The sequence below is a fragment of the Aythya ferina genome (genome assembly GCF_964211825.1).
Source record: "Aythya ferina genome assembly, chromosome: 4".
NCBI classification, from domain to species: Eukaryota; Metazoa; Chordata; class Aves; order Anseriformes; family Anatidae; genus Aythya; species Aythya ferina.
Genome location: NC_140300.1, coordinates 37,610,265 through 37,629,965, shown reverse-complemented (window position 1 = coordinate 37,629,965; position 19,701 = coordinate 37,610,265). Strand labels below are relative to the sequence as shown.

General features: G+C 35.6%; 1 protein-coding gene across 10 annotated transcripts in view; it reads left to right on the top strand.

Moving 5' to 3' along the window:
• Positions 1 to 19,701, top strand: part of LOC311436441 (uncharacterized protein) — a 289,119-nt gene that overhangs the window by 67,166 nt on the left and 202,252 nt on the right. For all 10 annotated transcript variants that reach the window (XR_014692859.1, XM_084518630.1, XM_084518629.1 and 7 more), the window contains one exon: positions 17,135 to 17,296. Coding sequence is in view for 1 of the 10 variants with exons in the window: in XM_084518633.1 (XP_084374759.1) it covers positions 17,135 to 17,159 (25 nt within the window). In the remaining 9 variants the exon portion in view is untranslated. The remainder of the gene's footprint in view (positions 1 to 17,134; positions 17,297 to 19,701) is intronic.

Genomic DNA, 19,701 nt, shown 5'->3' with positions numbered 1-19,701 from the left:
GTAGTTACAGAGTCTAAAGATAAAATTACATTAAATCACTATGGTTTGCAGTTAATAGAGAGGCATTAAATAGCCTGGTCGTAGCTTGATTTTAAGGAATTTCTCCCAGAAGAATATAGCAATAATATCAACATATGACTGTTGAATCACACTTCTCAATTTATTGTCCTCTTCAAACCGAGGCTAGGAAGATATTGCTACTCATTACTTTTTTTTTTTTTTCTTTTCCTTGTATGCAGCCTGCTTCATTCTGCTTTTATTCTTTTTACCAGAGATATTGATCTGTGATCTGATGTCCCTTGACTGAGTCATGCTTCAGGCTGTTGGCCTTGGGCCTAATTGTACTTTTGGTTTCGGAATTCTTTGTAATATCTGCCTGGAGGCATCTCCCATGTTAAAAAAACAAGATCGTAGCTGCTGTACAAGTAATGAATTAAGTGGCATAGTACTGGTGCCTCTTCTGGTCTATTTGAATTCCAGGTTCCTAAGAGCAGATATCCTCATTTTTATTTGATTTCTGAAGTGGTGTGAAGAAGAAGTGAGAATTGTTGTAATCCCTATTATTTTCTTTTGAGCCTTATGGCTGTCCTGCGATTATCAAAATAACAGTACCTTCCCTCTCAAGTGCTGCTCAAATCACAATTCCATATTTTTGATTTTCCATAACAGAATTTGTTGCATGCCTTTTTTTTTTTTTTTTTTTTTTTTTGGGTCAGGATGCATCTATGTTTCTTGAGGCTTCATTTTAAATTTAATTTTATGTGTGAAATAAGATGCAAAATAAAATGGTAAAGAAAAGTGACACACTTTTCTCCAAAACCCCACTAAAAATATGATAAAATATCATAGCTTAATGTTTATGAATAAGAAAATATGTACTGATTTCAGATGAAAGTTAACGTGCATTCTATTTGCACATTAACTACATGTATTGCTTTCAACTATTTTTCTCCCTCACAGAATCACAGAATTGTCTAGGTTGGAAGAGACCTCAAGATCATCAAGTCCAACCTCTGACCTAACACTAACAAGTCCTCCACTAAACCATATCACTAAGCTCTACATCTAAACATCTTTTGAAGACCTCCAGGGATGGTGACTCTACCACTTCCCTGGGCAGCCCATTCCAATGCTTCACAACCCTCTCAGTAAAGAAGTTCTTCCTAACATCTAACCTAAAACTCCCCTGGCACAACTTTAGCCCATTCCCCCTCGTCCTGTCACCAGGCACATGGGAGAATAGACCAACCCCCACCTTGCTACACCCTCCTTTAATGTACTTATAAAGAGCGATAAGGTTGCCCCTGAGCCTCCTCTTCTCCAGGCTGAACAATTCCAACTCTCTCAGCTGCTCCTCGTAGGACTTGTTCTCCAGACCCCTCACCAGCTTCATCACCCTTCTCTGGACTCTTTCGAGAACCTCAATGTCCTTCTTGTAGTGAGGGGCCCAAAACTGAACACAGTACTCGAGGTGCGGCCTCACCAGAGCCGAGTACAGGGGGACAATCACTTCCCTAGACCTGCTGGCCACACTGCTTCTTATGCAAGCCAGGATGCCGTTGGCCTTCTTGGCCACCTGAGCACACTGCTGGCTCATATTCAGCTGACTATCCACCAATACTCCCAGGTCATTCTCTGCCTGGCAGCTTTCCAACCACTCATCCCCCAGCCTGTAGCTCTGCTTGGGGTTATTGCGCCCCAGGTGGAGGACCCGGCACTTGGCCTTGTTGAACTTCATACAGTTGACCTCAGCCCATTGGTCCAGCCTATCCAGATCCTCCTGCAGAGCCTTCCTACCCTTGAGCAGATCGACACATGCACCTAACTTGGTGTCATCTGTGAACTTACTGAGCGTGCTCTTGATCCCCTCGTCCAGATTATCGATAAAGATATTAAAGAGGACTGGCCCAGTACTGAGCCCTGGGGAACGCCACTAGTGACCGGCCTCCAGCTGGATTTTTCTATAATTATCATATATTTATCATAATTATGTTTATCAGCCATAATTAATGTCGCAAAACCACATTTCATTGGAGCTGCAGTGGTTGGCAGGTGTTTACACACCAAGAAACGATGACAGAGCTGGAAATGCAGTCGGTCTACCCCTGTACCTGTATAGGCAGTGTGCTCTGGTGCAGCAGTGTAAGACAAAGTTAGAAGGATTACATCATTAGACTACACTGTCACTGGCTGATAATGTCAGTGCTGCAACGTGATGATTCTAGCACTGCTGAAAGCTGATTAACTCCTTTTTGGAAATCTCAGGACTCATAGTGGTGACTCAGCCAGAGGTCGCATCTTTAGCAGATAAAAAAAAAAATAAAAATCATTTACTTGAAAGAAATAGGTTTTATTCTCATTTTCAACCTATGGAAGTAAAATTAAAGTTTCTTTATGCAATCCACTGGTTTCTCTCACTGATAGCAGTTTCTGCTTATTCTTCAAAAACAATTTAAGAAACAGCTAAAATGAAGGAAATGAAAATTTACAGGGACCTTATTTTGTAGGTAGTTTTATTTGCTGAAGAAAAAAGTTTATAAAATGTAGCTGCAAAAAAAAAAAAACATATCTGCAATATTAAAGAAGATTAAGAGTTTCTTTATACTTGACTGATGGATACTTCAGTTCTGCAACTTACTCTGTGGGGCTAGACAGCATATATGTAACTTATTCAAATGAACAGAGACCTGCTTATGCAGGACTTACCAAAAAATAAGTTTATTTTTCCGCTCACAAATATAAGAGGACCTGTATCTGTAAGGAGAGATGGGTGCAAGGACAATATATGGGAGTAGCTGAAGTCTTTATAGATGATGTGGTGAAGTTCCTCCATCAATCCGAGAAAATATCTTTCAGCAACAAATCCAAACCAATATAAGAAATAGGCTAAGCACATGAAAAAATGATACATTTTTCAAGCTAGGCAGAGGTGTTTTGTTTTAATGTGCATGTTTAAGTTTTGATTTTTACCTGAAAAAAACATAATATTATTCAATATTAGATTCCTTTTCAAGTGATCAGTTCTTACTCTATCAACTCCATTTCTTTTCCCTCCATACATACATTTGACATTACAGGTCTCTGAAGTTATTTATTAAAAAAAAAAAAGTCTTAATGAGACCCTGTAGACGCACTTAAGATATTTAATTTTCCCATAGGAAAGTTCTGGGAAATTCAGGAGGTAGAGAAGGGGTGAAGATTAGTTATTTGTTATTTCACAGCTGGAAATACAGGTTTGCAGAGGGAGAGCAAGCATCGGCAAGAAACGAATGCTAATCCTGTTTGACTGTGAGAAGGGAATAGGTAATTACTGCTAAATCTAAACAATATTATTATCAATGCATTTAAGCAATAATGTCTCAGTTAATTTTCACTTTTTGAGATAGAATAGCTTTAAGTAGATTTAAGGAAAGAAGTGGGTATAGATGAGGCAGCCTGAAGTTAACAGCCAAAATTATATTTTAAAGTTACCTTAAAAAAAACAAAACAAAACCAGGTTGTTGTTATAACATTGACTTTTAGCTCAGAGCTGTAATAGCAAACAGCTGGAAAAAGATCTCTTGAATAATCTTCAGCTCATGGTTTGATTTAGAACATACAAATAAAAGTGGAAAAACGTGTCTGCCATTAAAAATATGACCGAGAAAGCTTTGTAAAAATACCAGCCTCTGTTAAGCAACTTCCTATAGGGTACATAAAAGTATAACTTGTAAGACGGCTATTTTGTAGATATTTCTAGTTATTTAGCATCTGGTAAGTATATTAGGCTTGCTTTGTTATTCCAATTTTATTTGCCTTACATTCTTTTAGTTTCTTTCAGATTTTTTACTTGCGTTGGCATATTTGCTTAACTTGTCATATCAGGAGATGTGGGGGAAAAAAGAGGTCTTGCTGGAAAGGGGAATCTCAGATATGTGAAGGAGTGGAGCCTAGTTCTTCTCTGAGGGGAGAAGGACTGCTCATTAGTTGCACAGTTTGTTCTGATATCAGGATATGGAAAGTTAATGACCTCTTTTACAAACTGTCCCATATTTTTACAAACTGTTCCATATTTTAGCTACCTACAAATCATTCCAGGAGGAAAGAACTTTTAGCCCCCTTCTTCTTTTCCCCCCCATCCCCTCAAACAAACAAACAAACAAAAAAACAACTTGCATTGAAGGAGGCATCATGGACAATCCAAACATGGATAAAAATAATGTAAACTAAAAGCAAGAGACTACATAGTTAGAACAATGTGTCCTCATAACAAGAAACAGGTGAAACAGATCCTTATGTTCCAGTTCTGTTGATTAAATTAGACAGAAATAAACTTTTACAAGTTTTCATACAGCTGGCAGTTTAGGTTTAGGCTCATAATTTTTAGAAGAGCTATTATACCTCAAACAAGGAGAACCAGAAAACAGAGGACTCAACTCTTGCCAAGGAGCAGAACTTGACAGAAGCCCTCCTTTAAGGAAGGATCAGTAACTTTCAGTAGATTAATGCAGCGAAGAAAAGTAAACCACCTTCCTTATCTATCTTCCTATATGGTTAGGACAACTGTTGACAGCTGGGTAAATTAATATCCTTCTAAAAAGTAGCATGTTATTCTTTAGAGTTTGGAAATTAATATTGTGGCCTCTCTTCATTCTAAATTACTTATTCCAGACTGAAATGCTCAGCTTAAATGTGGAGAAGGATAGCTTTCCCACCTGTACTGAAACAGCTGGAAGATATCACTTACTTGGAAGAAACTAAATACAACCTATTGAAGGCAGTCTGACTGTTCACCAAAGCAGTACCTAAAAAGAAAATCTGGAAAAGAAAAAGGAATTTCTCAGATGATAAAGTTTTCTAGAAATAGACTTACGTCAAAGCAGGTGCCATAAAGACTTAATGAAGAAGGCATCAGAAACAAAAGTCAAGAAGACAAGAAGGTGCTATAGTAACATGTAATAGAAAATTAAGATTTAAAATAAAAGCTAGATGGAAAGGAAATACTTAAAAAATAAAACCAAAGCTGTGGCAAGAGTGTTTAACAGATTTAATGTGGTCTTATTCTGAAATATGCAGAGATATTTTGCATGGTTATGGTTCTAAGTATAAACAGAAGAAAATACTGCTTGAAGAATCCCAAATGTTCCCTGAAAGAGAAACCAGGGAAAGACTGAACATGGTAGCAAATCTGTTGTGGTTCCATCTCACTCAACACCAAGAAGTCATTGAAGATATGCAAAAGTAGAGCTAGTGATTTTGCTGGAAAAGTAGTTGCATAAGATGTCTCTTTCGACTCTTCTCCAACTCTCAGATTCATTAGAAAGTTGTGAAAACTATGTCAGTATAACACAACTGCAAGCACAAATTAAAAATAACAATAAAATAAAATCTCCAGTAAATAACTAACATTTCACTACTGGATAATCAAAGAACTATGTTTACCATCAGGTGACCTATGGAAGGTTCTCCACTATGCCTGGTCATTAGGAAATGTGAAAATTGTTTCAACTTGGATCTTCTTTTTCCCTTAAGTAAATTGTGCATGCCATATCCAAAGAATAATTACTGCTAGGAATGACAGATTAATGAAATAATTAATTAAAGGTCAGACAGGCAAATTAGTGTCTTGTAGAGAGCGCAACATACTTTTTTTTTTAGTAATATTTTAAAGCCCTGTTTCAGAAACCTATAAGAGCATATATATATTTGTGGTGAAGGCATACTTCTATAGATATTAGTTAAGGTAACAAATAATTCTTGGAATCAATGGATTTCAGAAAGAAGCAAGATGAGCTTTTCTGTTTCCTAAGTATGCTGAACTATCATAGGTGATGCTACAAAGAATTCTGTTTAAAAATGTCTCCCTAGAATTTATATAAATTTGTCTGGGAGCTTTCATAAAGAACAAACAATGAAAGTCTGAGGCAAAATAAATAACCTCCTTAACATCTGCAGTATTGTGCAGAACAGCTTTTGAAGGAGTCCATTACATGGTATATCACTACACTATTTTACTTATTTACATATTCTACAAGTGTTCAATTTTACCTAATGATTCAATTCAATCCTCAGGTCAAGCTGATACTAAATTTGTTCTGATTTGGTGCAAAGGAAGACAAAGCAAAAATACCTTGCTCATCAGCTCTTGTAGGGTTGAAAAAGTTTTGAAGTTCAAAAGTCACTGTATTTCTTGTGATGGGATAATATAACTGGGAAAGTAACGAACACATACATGCCATTATGAGAGGTAATGTTTTCCAAAAGAGCATCAGATTTAGAATATTACTTGTAAAGGAAGAGTGTAAGAGGAAGTAATTTAGGTGACAAAACAGTTGACACAGGGAAAAGAATGATGAGGTTTAAAGAAATGTAATGAGTGGCAAATAGTAGGTTTATTTTTTATTTTTATTTTTTAAGAAGGGAAAAATACTTATTTTCAGTGAAATTAAACAGCTAGCAAGTGGAACAAAACAAAACGGATGCTAGAGAGGAAAAGAGAAAGTAAATGAAATGAAACTGCACATTCACAAATGGGTAGAAAACCAGAAACACTAATTTCTTGATTATAGAATGGCATTTATTTTTCATCTTCTACTTTAATAAAGCTTTTGATAGATACCTAGAGATTATGGCTATATATACCATATAGGAACTTTTCCATCTTATGAAAAGAAAACATAAAGATAATTAGGTGGATTTGGTTCCTGATGCATCAGTATACAGTTTAGAGAACATTTTTTGACTTGTAGGGATGCATGGGTGGGGAAGGAGTGCTAGTTTCACAATTTTAAAGTCATAATGCTGCACATCAATGCTATTTTTTTCTCTTATCAGCTATATTGTCTGTATTCATTCACAAAAAAATGTTGATTTAGATTTATTTCTTTAATATTTTAATATTTTTTCTTTAATATTTTAATGCTGATATGTAAAGGCATCTGCTACTGCTTTTTTATTTTTTGCCTTTTTTTTTTTTTTTTTCTGGTCTCATTTGCTTTTTAGAAGCATTTTATAACCCCTTCTTTGCTCTGTCTGTCATGTAATTTTACAGTATCAGTACACAAATGAGTATAAATGTATACATTTCTTTGAGATTCTCAAAAACAATATTACTACATAAATAGGATACTGTTCCTGAGATAGTAATCTGTGCTATGCATTTGGACTTCTGGGATGCTTATTCATTAAGTACTTGTATATATTGGGATATCCACTGACAACTGCAAATCCTGAGATTTACACCTTTCCCAGGCAGGGAATTTGAACCTATCTCCTCTTCTTTCTTGTTTGTATCCTGATTTTGTCATTTAGTGAGACAATACAACAATGCTTGTCTTTTCAAGTGTTTGCTTAAAATGCATAAAAAGCAGTCTCTTTTCTTATTCCCCTTCCCTTCCTTTTTTTAATGGCTCATTGTTCAGGCAGGATTAATTGAGGCGTTCTTCAGTGCCCTTTCTCCCTGAAACTCCTGTGCTGTCTGGCAGGTAGGGGACATGACAGAGGTGATTTTCTACCGCTTTCTGCAGGAGAATTGTCTAACCAACATTGTGCAAAGGCAGTGACTATGGGACTTGCACACCAGGGGAGCACCACAACCACTGCCCCCTACTCCAGCTGACTGCAATTGCTTTCAGGTTCATTTACCCATTTCCCTGCAGAGGACAGCAAGGGAATCCTCACAAGGTCAAAAAACTATTTTTGCATACCATCAGACACTAAAATGCAAATGAAGTGATATAAAGTACAATTAGTCACCTGTGGTGTGGCTTTATTATCAAAGTCTAAGATTTTAAGATAACTTTAAGTTATTTCTTCTTGAATATGCAAATTAATAAATAAAACAGTTAAGCAAGAATGACTAGATCTTACATGTTGCTGCAGTGTTTTCTTTTGATGTTCTTTGGCCAGGACCTTCTCTATGTTTAATTCTGTGCTCTTCCATCGCTATCATTAAAACTTCTTACGCTCCTAATTGCTGAACAGCTTCCTCTGTCCAACTGAAGAATCTTTCATTTCTACAGCAGTGCTGGCCTTTATGTTTCACTTCATGGGCTTTTGTCACATTTCTTGCCCCTCCTTTCTGCTCTTTTGGGCATTATCCAAAACAAGCGTGAGGGGTTTGCCACACTCTTGTTTCTATTGGTAGGGAATGAGAATGAGAATGAATGCTGGTCCTGCATTTTTCACTTCAAAGTCACGTTCTTCTCTCCTGCTTTCTGTCTGGCAGCTCTCTGGCTCTGTTAGTCTGTGGCCTACAGGGCAACAACAACAGCACCATCCTGTGTCCAAAGCCCAGGGCTGTGAGTTTCTATATGCATACGTGGACATGAAATTAGGCATTTAGAGAACACTGAAATCTATCTGGTTATAGTATTTTGAGCAGAGGAGACTAGTGGTGGTTGCAGGGCTGCTGCCTTCATTGGTCACAGGCTCACTTGCCTCCTCCCAGTCTCTCCCAGGCTATGCTAGCCTGGGCCTTTAATTGTGGTTGTGTCTACCACCTTCAAGAGGAGCACTTGGCTCATCCATCTATTAAGTACCAAGCAGTAGTGCTAAGCCTGTTTAAAGTTTACTAGATTACACTGAATAATTTTCTGTCAAATAAGGCCACAAATACATCCTAAAAATCTGATCTTAGTCACCTGAGGACTGTGTATATGTTGATAATATAGCTAAGTAATGAGTATATGCTACATCTTGAATGTTAAACAGTTTTAACATAAATGTTATGTATACACTAAGTTATCTGCTTTTCTTCTCATCCCTTCCTTTCCTTCACCACTCTTACTTTGAATTTTCTTGTTTTCTGAAAGGACTTAGGCCAAATACTAACATGTGCACTGCGTAATTTACCTGTGCATATTACAAGTTTTATTCTCTTCCAGTAATTAACAATCACTTTCCTTTTAGTTTCTTTCAAAAAGATAATAGATTAAGTTAAAGGAGATGTTATATGACAATTTTGGAGGTCAGTTTTGTAACTGAAAAGTATAAAGGAAGCATTATATCAGGAAGTCTGATATAAATGAAGACACCAGTTACAGAGGCAGAGCAGTGTGGCAATGGTTGGGAATTGGGAATATATTCATAAGATGAGGAATTTTTTTAAAAAAAAGTTTTTGTGGTGGTTCAGGGCTGGGTGTGTTAGGGAGAAAACAAATGGCTTTCAGCTTAGGCTCCTCAAATATGTGTGAAACCAATTATACGTGAAAAGGTAATAACAGTAAGAAAGAAAATGTAAGAACGCATTGTTGGTGTGTCTTATGCTGGAGAAGCACAATTTTTCTGTTTAATGATAGGCCTTGTCACTTCAAACAAAAGGGTGTAGCTGATTTAAACTCTGAAGATGTTTTCTTGCTTGTTTAGTCACAGCTCTTCCCTATTACCATTTTATAAAGTGGATCATTCGTGTGAAAAAGTTTTTTCAAAGTAGTGAAGATCTCATCATTTATTCACTGAAGCTGATGTTCAGATTCCTTGAGGATTAGGAGCAGACTAATAATAATAATAGTAATAATAATAATAAAATTATAGCCATTAATGGACTGTTTTATTGTCTATTTCGTATTAATTGATCCAGTTGCAATATAATACACAACATTGATTTGTTATAGATTAAGAGCTTGGCTAAAATTTTTTAATTTGGTTTTATACTTCAGTTTTTTTTTTTTTTTTTTTTTTTCTTTTTTTTTTTTTGTAGTCTGGGAAAGCCAGTTCAAATGATTAAATAATACTGACAAGGGAATAGCATTTTTACCTGTCCTTATATGCTTTTTATTGAACTTTTTTTTAAAAAAAAAAAAAAACAAAACTCAGCATATTCCATTTCAGGCTTGTTTTAGATAATACTGCATAAGGCAAAGCTCCGTTTTGTCCAATTTAAATAACTGTGCATGTTTCTAAGGAGAGGCTTGCACCAAGTTGTTTTTATGCATCAAGGAATAAATGTATGGAATGGCTTGCAACTATGACAATATTTATAAATGCTTTCTTCTTTCTTTTTTTCTTTTTTACTATTTAAATTGGAATATGTGTACCTAGTTGCTCATATGCAGTTCAGATTCCTGATTTTTTTTACAGAAGAAATTTTTTAGTCTCTATCATCACACAAACCAAAAGCTTATTAACTCTACTGAGTTTTCTTTGAAATGGAGAACCTGCAAATTTTCTCTGTTGTGTCTACAATTTAAATAAATAACAGTTAAAAACAAAACAATACAAAAAACCAACCAAACAAAAAACAACAAAGAAACGAGAAACTGTTACTACAAACTGTTTTCTCTGAAAATTAAGAGAAACTACATTACTCCTAGTCTGATGTAACAGGTGTAATTTCTGTGTTCTTCCATAGTCTCTCATCTGTTTTGTAGTTTCCCCTCTCTGTTCTCCTAATCCAGATGGGGGCTCGGCAAAAGAATATAAGTGAAAGGTGAATAAAAAAAGAGATTAGTCTCTTCCTTTGATTTCGTCCATTAAAAGAGATGATACTAACAGCAAGTGATATTGAATATCAGTGTGAATTAAAATATATTCTGTCACCAAAATTAGAACAGCATTTGCATCAGCCATTTTAATAACTGTTTTAGATGGGATGTGAAACCTGATAGCTCAGAAACCCAAGATAAACACAGCAGTAAGAATAAAGCTGAAATGCTATTAGGGAAATTGCTTATACCAGCCTATATACCGGGCCTTCTACCTTCCTCTTGCATGAGGGTTACAAACTACCATGTATCCTAGTAATATCTGACCCCTTGATAATCTTGCTTCCACTGGAGAACTGAATGATATGTTTCAGTCACCACAACTCGTGGGGCAGCAGCAACCCGCACGGAAAGCTGCTTTTACAGTTTACATTCATCCCACATTCTCCAGGCACTGGGAGCTTGTGCCAATACAATGCTGAAAGCCATTGAGGTGTACATCCTATATTCCTGGTGAGGATACTAACATTTGTCAAACCACCAAATACCTGCTGCTTATAGTAGTAGCATCTGAACTGGCCATGAGGGAGCATGGAACCTAGTAACATGCTAGTTCCATACTGAATAATGCAGCTCTGGTCTCTGTGAAACCTTGTTGAAAGAAACAGCATGAGAGAATGTCATTAATCAACATCAAGATTTAATACTTGATGGATTGAGTGGTAGCAGTTTTAAATGTAAAATGATGGCTTGTTTTCAAGATGCCACTAATTGTAAATCAAATTCTGAGATGTTTTGTTGGAACTGTAGATGTGGATGAGTATCATTATTGTTTTCAATTTGCTACTTTCATTTTGATAGGAAAATATATCATAAAGATTTGATTTTTAATTTATTTTTATTACCCAATGTTTATTATCAGGTTCCTCATTTTGACTTGAGCATCCTGTGAGAGAATTTTCATTTTAATGGTTATTTGGTAAAAGAGATTAAATCAACCTTAAGAGTGTATTTTACTTAATTTCAATCATAGTTTATTGCTCAGGGTATATTTATAGAGATATGCATGATTATATGAAAGGATTCATTAGGAATTATGTTACCACAGAAATTATTTAGTGAACCATTTATTCTATACATTTGCTTTAAAATATTACAAAATGGGGCTGGAGGGCCCAAATGAGAGAGAACTCAATATATATATATTTTTTTCCTGAATGCAGATATTGTAAAATTTTCAAAAATATCTAAAAAATAAGACCACTTTTCAATAAGACTTAGACTTTCATTCACAAGAAACTGAGTTTCTTGTTCACATCAGTGACTAATGCTGTGATGCTGATCACCATTTTCAGCTGTTCAAAAAAGTCTTCAGTTAAACAGGCTGAACTTCTGTTATACTTAGATGTATCTGAATGTATCTAAATCTTGTACCGTGTTGACCTTAAGCAACCTTTTATTTAATGTGAAGAGTTACCTGTATGTAGGTAGATATTTAGCATCCTCTTGACAACTGATGTGGCACACAGACAAATTGGAGAAGTGTGAAAGACATTTACAGCCCAGAAACTAGGTTTCCTTATTTTTTCTTTCTTCTGGAGACTGAAGAGGAGAGAAGGAAGTGCATAGCAGAAAATTCAATAGAAGACAGTGTTTAGGAGCCTATGAAAGGGAACCCAAACATGTTTAGGCACTGCACTACTTCCTTTGGGTCTGCTGACAAATGTAATATACTTATGGAGATGCGTTGGGGCACATGATTATGATTCCAGTTTACTGCTGATATATACCTTGGGCTGAAAATGTGTTAAAGATTAGTCAGCACTTGATATACAGATACTTGTATTTTTAAGCATCACACCCTCTACAACACCCGTGAGTAATGTACTGTGAAAAGACCCAACTAAATACATTAACATTTCTTTCAGTTCCAGCTAGTTTCTGGAACCTAGGGACCTGTTTCTTGCAACTTAGTAGTGAAATAAGTTAATCAGTATAAACAGAAGCATCAATGTGGCAACCTTATCAAAAAAATCTTAGTGGATATCAGGTCTTTGAATTCAGTGTTTCGTAGCACACACACATACTTCTGCATGAACAGCATAACCAGTGGCAAAATTTTATCTGAAGGACAATTATTTGATAATGTGAACATAAACTGAACCAAACTGTGAAAAGTACTATACCTGAACATCCTGGGAAGAGCTAGGCCCAGCGTTGCATTCAGTGGAATAAAATAAGAGTTTTATGCCTGACAAAATGTGCTGAAGGTTTTCATTGTATGGCTGAGTGCAGAGACTTCATGATCAAAGTGTCAGATCATTCTGACTTATGCGGTACTTAAACTACAACTCTGCACAATATTTTATTATGTAAACTTGTTAACAATTTACTTTCCACAATACTTTGTTTTTTGTCCTTTTAAAAGAGCAATCTGTATAATGTCTCTTATGCTGGTTTATTTTAACACCAGCTGTACAGAACATCAAATTATTCTGCTGTCTCAGACAGCAATATCAGCCTGTTTTTTTGATAAACAGATCAAATATCCTCTGAATATTATTCAATCCTGTCTAGGAACTTCACTGCTGCAAAAGTTAGAGACATTCCTCTTATGGTCAATGGTCCCCATCTGTTCTTGTCCCAAGGTGATTTTTTTTCTGATTCCAAAAGTATTTCTTCTTCATGGTGTTTCGGTCACCTAAATTATTTATAAAGAACAAATATATGCCTTCACAGACTTTGTATGGAAAGGTAAACATTATTAAAAAAATTATTTTTAAGGCTTATCAGCATTGCTATTTTAGGCCCGAGTTACAAACCTTTATTGATTCAGCCAAAGCTGAATGTTTGAAGGTGGGTTGCAGGTCCATGCAACTCAAGGAACATCCTGAAATCTTTCATTTTGGGTAAAACTGCAGTAAAACATTTTTTGGGGGGGACAGAATTTAAAGAAATTTTGGTAAAACAGTCATCATTCTGCAAGATTTGAATTTTTTGACATGCAGAGTGATATGGCTCTTCCAGGTGTTTTCATCTTGTAGTTAACTGTTTCTCTGTCCTTTGACTGAAACACAACTGACTATAAAAGCGTTTGCAGTTCCTTTCAGAGTGCAGCACAATCTGCAGCTTGTAATTATTACATCTAATGACAGCATTTGGTATGCCATGGTGTGAAGAGCTGACCTCTAGATTAGGGTAGGTGAGGTTCTGTCACAAAGAAATTAACATTTACTTAAGCACTCTGAGTCATATCACTGAGATAGTACCTTCATAATATTAAATTGTATTAATACATTGTAATAAAGCAATTTATTAGCATGTCTGTAACACAGTCAAACCAAAGCAAACCACAATTATTGTTTGACTATAGGTAGATAAACAATAGAAGCTATCAGCACCTCTCATTACTTTGTTCCCTGTAGTCAAACAAGGCATTAACTGCCATATTGTGCAAGTTTTCTGTACAATACCACTTGAGGTTTATTTTATGTTTTACATACAAAGGTGCCTCCACTCCAATGCCTATATAGACATGATGTTTTTTTTTTCCTTTTTCTACACATGGCTGCATCTTCACGTACTCTCTCTATTGACCACATATGACTCCTGTGGCTTCCTATAATTGTATGCCAGATACATATTAATGAAAACTGTTATGGTACTTCCAGTGTTATACTTATTTTAATTTGTCAGTTACTATCTTTTTTCACGCTTTTCCTACATATCACTCAAAACATATAACTCATAGTTGTGCTTGAGACATAAATCTTTTGTTAAGAGATTAGTGAGTCATCTTGTCCATGGCTCTCATTGCCAGTTATTACACAATTATAATAAAGTTTTCTCCAATATAGAGCCACAAGCCTTCTACTTCAGTTACTGTAGGAGAGCAAAGCCATGTCCCATAGCAGTCAGACAAGGCAAGACGGTATCTTATCTCAACCTGTTTGCCTTGCATGGAAACTTAATGGGACCACCATCAGTCACTGAGGAACTCATTGACCCTTGGGGACCAATAGGGCAAAAGTAAACAGCTGAGGTACATCTTACCACTTTTTCAAACACATATATTCACCATGAATTGAGTTTCAATGTATGTTGCTATATTAGGTTCACAAGTCCCTTGGCTCACCTGAAAAAGCAGTTTGACTCTGGTGAAGGGTTTCGCAGATAGATGGAAAGTATGTCTGAAGTCTGCCATTGGGCAAAAGTAAATAGGGCCTCCATACTTCTCTGGTGTCTTCACAGAGCGCATGTAGGCTAATGTAAGGAGAAGAGTTGCTAGCTCTTCACTCCGACAGAGAGAAGGATTTGACTCAATCTGCTTTTGGTTTAAATTTTTACATCAGGACACCATAATGCTAATTTCCTATTTACAAAATATAGAGACTCAAAGTCTCTACGGATAAATTAAGTTGTGAGCTGTATCTTAGAAAAGGTTATAATTATTTTAAGTGTTATAAAGATCAATTTCTAATGAAATTTTCCCACAGAGAACAGTGAAACAAAATATTTAGTTTTCCAGAACATTTTGAAGAAAAAAAAGTAAGAATTTCAAAAAGAGGAATATTTCCATAATTGTTTTGTAATTTTATTTTTTTAATTTCACATTACTATTACAATATCATGAAATAATTTAGTGAGTAATGTACCAAACAAATCCCAATATGTGTTTGGAAGAGAGAGGGGAACGCTAACAGTATCCACAGAATTGTGTTACGTGTAGGTCAGTTTTGCTTAACAGTCATCTTAGAAGAGTTGGTTTCATGGCTTTCCATGGAAGACTAAAAATATATAAAGAAAACCTTGAATGTTCAGCTAAGTTCTGCTAATCAAAGATCAAAAATCCATTTTTTTTCGTGTTTGCTGAATGAATTGATCAAAACTAAGCCATATACAAGCATATATAAGCAACACAGCAAGATGAACAAAGATTACGTCCAAGAAGAAAGCCCTTTGCTTATTACTATTACACTAATACTACTTATACTAATATAATCAGTTCTTAACAAGCATAAAGTAATTGAATATTATTTATGGTTAAGCTATCTAAGGTAAAGAATTATGGCTATTATTCATATGAAGTTTTTCAAGTCTGTATGAGACAAATTTATGTTGGCTCTGCAAGATTAAAATTGTTTTTTGGGTTTCGCTTATGAAAAGCTCATGCCTCATTTCTTTATTTTGAATATTGTCATTGTTGGTAGTTTTTGCTTATTTTACTTCTTAAGCAAGCTTGGTTTGCTAGGAAAATACACCATCTATGATCAATAACTCTGATGTTATTAAGATATTATTTACATTGTTCATCTAAAGGAATTTCTGAAGATATACTGCTTGATATGTTAAAATATACTGAAAGATTTAGGGTTAAATAATAGCTCTAAGCTATTATTAGGGCTAAACTATTATAAGGGCTAACATCTGAGATATGTTAATAGGAAAAGCTTCATATCTAATTTTTGTCCTTCCCTTCCCTTCCCTTCCCTTAAATTTTAAAGCTTTTAATGTTGATCTCCTTGAAATGATGCGCCTTGATAACATACATGTTACTAAAGAGTTCAAGTATGTATGAATGAAATTTATATTAACAGGCAAAGTCTCCTCTTCTTTTACTTGCAAACTAATTGCCTCTAATCCAGAAAATAAGCACAGTATTTTGGAGGGCTAGAGCCACCAGTGAGCTCAGGTTTGTTTTAGTCATTAATTTTTCTTTTCAAGCAATTATTTCTTTACCATTAAATTTGAGATTATTGTGCCTGCAACCTGCAGTGGAATCATTAGAATCTGACATGCCGTCTTATGCTATGTGTCTTTTTGGAAACACTTAAGCCATCCTTCACTAATAACAAATGGGATATCAGGACTGAAGTTGTGGCAAAATTGATGAGCCTTTTGCTTCAAAATGGATACTGAAATAATCATGTCCTTACAGTGACTTTGAACATAACTTGTAAAGGGAACTTTCACAAGGTTTTCAGTGTTTAGGATTTCATTACATTCATTGAATCTGTGCTGCAGCTGGAGCCTACAGAAGCTACAGAATCAGTGTTGGGCTCTTTATTGGTAATACTTCTTTTATAATTGTCAGCTTCTGCTAGAGTCTGTGGTAGGCATCAAACAGTTCTTAGTACTACTCATTGGAAAATATCAAGCATAAATTCAGTCCTTGGACTTAATGCTTACAAGTGTATGTAGCATTTAACTAACAGTGCCATGCCCAGAAAGGAGTAGAAAAAGTAAAGAACTTGAAATAAAAGTTAGTGAAAAGGTTAGAATATTTGTGTCTTGTTCATTTGTCTAATAAAACAGGCAGTGTAAACCAAAAATTGTTCACATCCCTAACCCAGCAGATCAAGAAAATGCAACAGATTAGAATCTGGTAGGAAATCTTGTTGAAAGAACATAACAAGAAAGTGTCACTGAGTTCACTATTTATATGTGCTTTTGGTACATTTATGCATATAAGAAATGGTGATATGTTATTATTAGCTTAAGAAAACACATATGATGTAATAAGGTGGGGGATTTGGGAACTGAGAAATTACCATTTTTATAAAGTCACACATCAGTACTGGAGCTCCACAAGCAAGGTAATACATTTCAATTTATACAGGCAAGTCCTGTGCCAAAAAACAAACAACCAAACAATAACAACAAAAAACCAACACCAAAACAAACAAAAAAATCCCATGACATTTTTCTTTTTTTCTCTTCTCTTTTCTCAGCTCTGCAACTCAAGAAATGGTGTGAATTCTGCTGTTACATAAAAAATTTCAAGAAAACACAACATAGTACCAGCATTTCAAGTCTGATGGGAAATTTCTCTATAGATGCAGCACCTCCCTGCCATAAAACAGCAACAACAACAAAACCATAGAACTAGGCAGGTAAGTTACTGCATGGCTGCTCCAGAACACTTAGGTAAAGATCATACTGATTTGTTTATGTCATTTTCTTTTGGTTTGTAACTCTCTATGTAGGAGGCTTTTTTTTTTTTTTTTTTTTTTTTTACCCACTACACTGGGTAAATATTCTGCTTTACTACAGTCTGTTCTGGGAAAACTCAGCCTAATAAATATGCAAGGAAATAGACAGCAATAAGGAGTACTGGTAGAAGAGTAGGAACAGATGAAATGCAGTCTGCCAGTGCTTGGATTTTGGTCAAAATACTATTTGACATACAGCCATATATCCAGTGGAACAACCTGCAGCTCATCTATTTTCTTTTTCTTATGTTATCAGAAACATTATCAGACCGTGACCCCCAAACAGTAAGAACATTATTGATCTTCTTTTATTAATGGGCTGGGTTTGCTGAGGGTCATATATCAAACCATATATATTCTGTCAGTTGTTCTACAGAGACATTACATACAAGGAGTAACACAATAATATTTTTCATGGCCAGTTTGATGGGATGTCAGCCTGCTGTGTGCTTCTGAAAATATTTAATATGCTTAAGTGTCATTGATCTAGAAGTAAGAGTGAACTCTCTGAACTGGTGTCTTATCCGTTCTGAAATCAGGCCCTAAAAGTTGAACGGAATAATAGATTGATGGCTGTTGACTCACTGCTGCATCATAATATGTGCAATGAAGGGGGTCATGATAAGGGAGAACTGCAACAGGTCATAACCTTTCCTGAGTTCACGTCCAGCTGCAACCAGGCTTCTGACACACACACACACAATGTATTTCAGAATTATTAATTGATGCCATTAACATGAAAATGAAGAACATGACTGCAGAAAATACAGAAAAGTGAGCACAGTGGAAACAGAGTCAAGGAAATCTGATTGGAAGAGGTTTATAGAAAGTCCTAATGGATTTGAATAAATATATATATTCCAAGGAATAAAGATGAATTTCTGTAGAGAAATGTTTGTAGTTTGAAAATATTCTAGCTATATGAAGAAGTTATTTTGATTTGGGAACAAAACTAAATTTGAAATGTGATCCTTCAGGAGAATCTCATCAAAATGTATAAATATCTGAGGGGAGGGTGTCAAGAGGATGGAGCTGGTCTTTTTTCAGTTGTGCGCAGTGTGAGGTCGAGGGGCAATGGGCACAAACTGAAGCACAGGAGGCTGTGGCTGAGAGGGCACTTTACTGTGAGGGTGACAGAGCACTGGAACAGGTTGCTAAGAGAGGTTGTGGAGTCTACTTCTCTGGTGATATTCAAAACCCTCCTGGATGCCATCGTGTGCAATGTGCTGTAGGTCATCCTGTTCAGCAGGGACATTGGACTAGATGATCTTCAGAGGTCCCTTCCAACCTTGGCAATTCTGTGATTCTGTGATTCTATAATCTTGCATTTAGGGAGGGCAAATTTTAGGAGATCAGGACGTGTTTTGGGGCCTATGTAACTAGACTTTCACCTATACATCTTGCAGACAGCAGGACAGTGCAAACCAATCCAAAGAATTCCTTGCTACTTCAGAACAGATTCAAACTGCAAATTTTGTGGAAAATGTCTGCTTATGCCAATTATCAATATGGGCAATTATGTGGTCCTGCATTTAAGCCATAATTAAAAATGTTGTTGGTTCAATATATGTGGCTCTCAGCTTCTAAACAATGTAAATCTTCAAAATTTTAGCCAGACAGAGGGGAAGAAAATCAGAATTCACATCTTATTTTAGCAAAAGACCCTTCTTTCTAGATAACTGTTTTCAAACATGAAATTGTTTCAATAACAGATACTTGTGAGACACTGGAAATATCAAACACTTGTTTTTTAAGCTGATTAACTGTGGTATCTTACAGAAGCAATGTAAAAATTTAGCCTTTAAGACAATTGTGCTTCCAAAAATAGTCTTTGATATGTTTATCCCTTTTTTGCACAATGCTTTCTCTTGAAATAAGAATCTTCTTGGAACTGTACCGCAAACTTAGAACCAATGGATGACATGGTCAATGTGCTTTTCCTGCTTGGAAGCAGGCTTTCATTTTGGTGTACCAGTAAATATAATTTGATATTCTGATCTATATCAGCAGTGTTTTTATATGAAAACAGGAGCATTTCTGATACAACCAGTCTCTAAAGGCTCTCCTTTTTCCTCTTTCCTTCTTCATAGAATGGTCTTCATGAAATCTCTGTAGTTGTATACAAGATAAATAATTTGCTGGCAAGCTAGTCTGAAGAACATATTAAAACATAAAAATAATTCATAAAATCTCTTGTCATTTTTCAGTTCTGTGTTATAGTTGTGCTTCTGTACTGATAACTCCAACAGTTCCTTATTGATTGTGCTGCACGACTGCAATTGTGTAATGTTGTTTCACTTAACTAG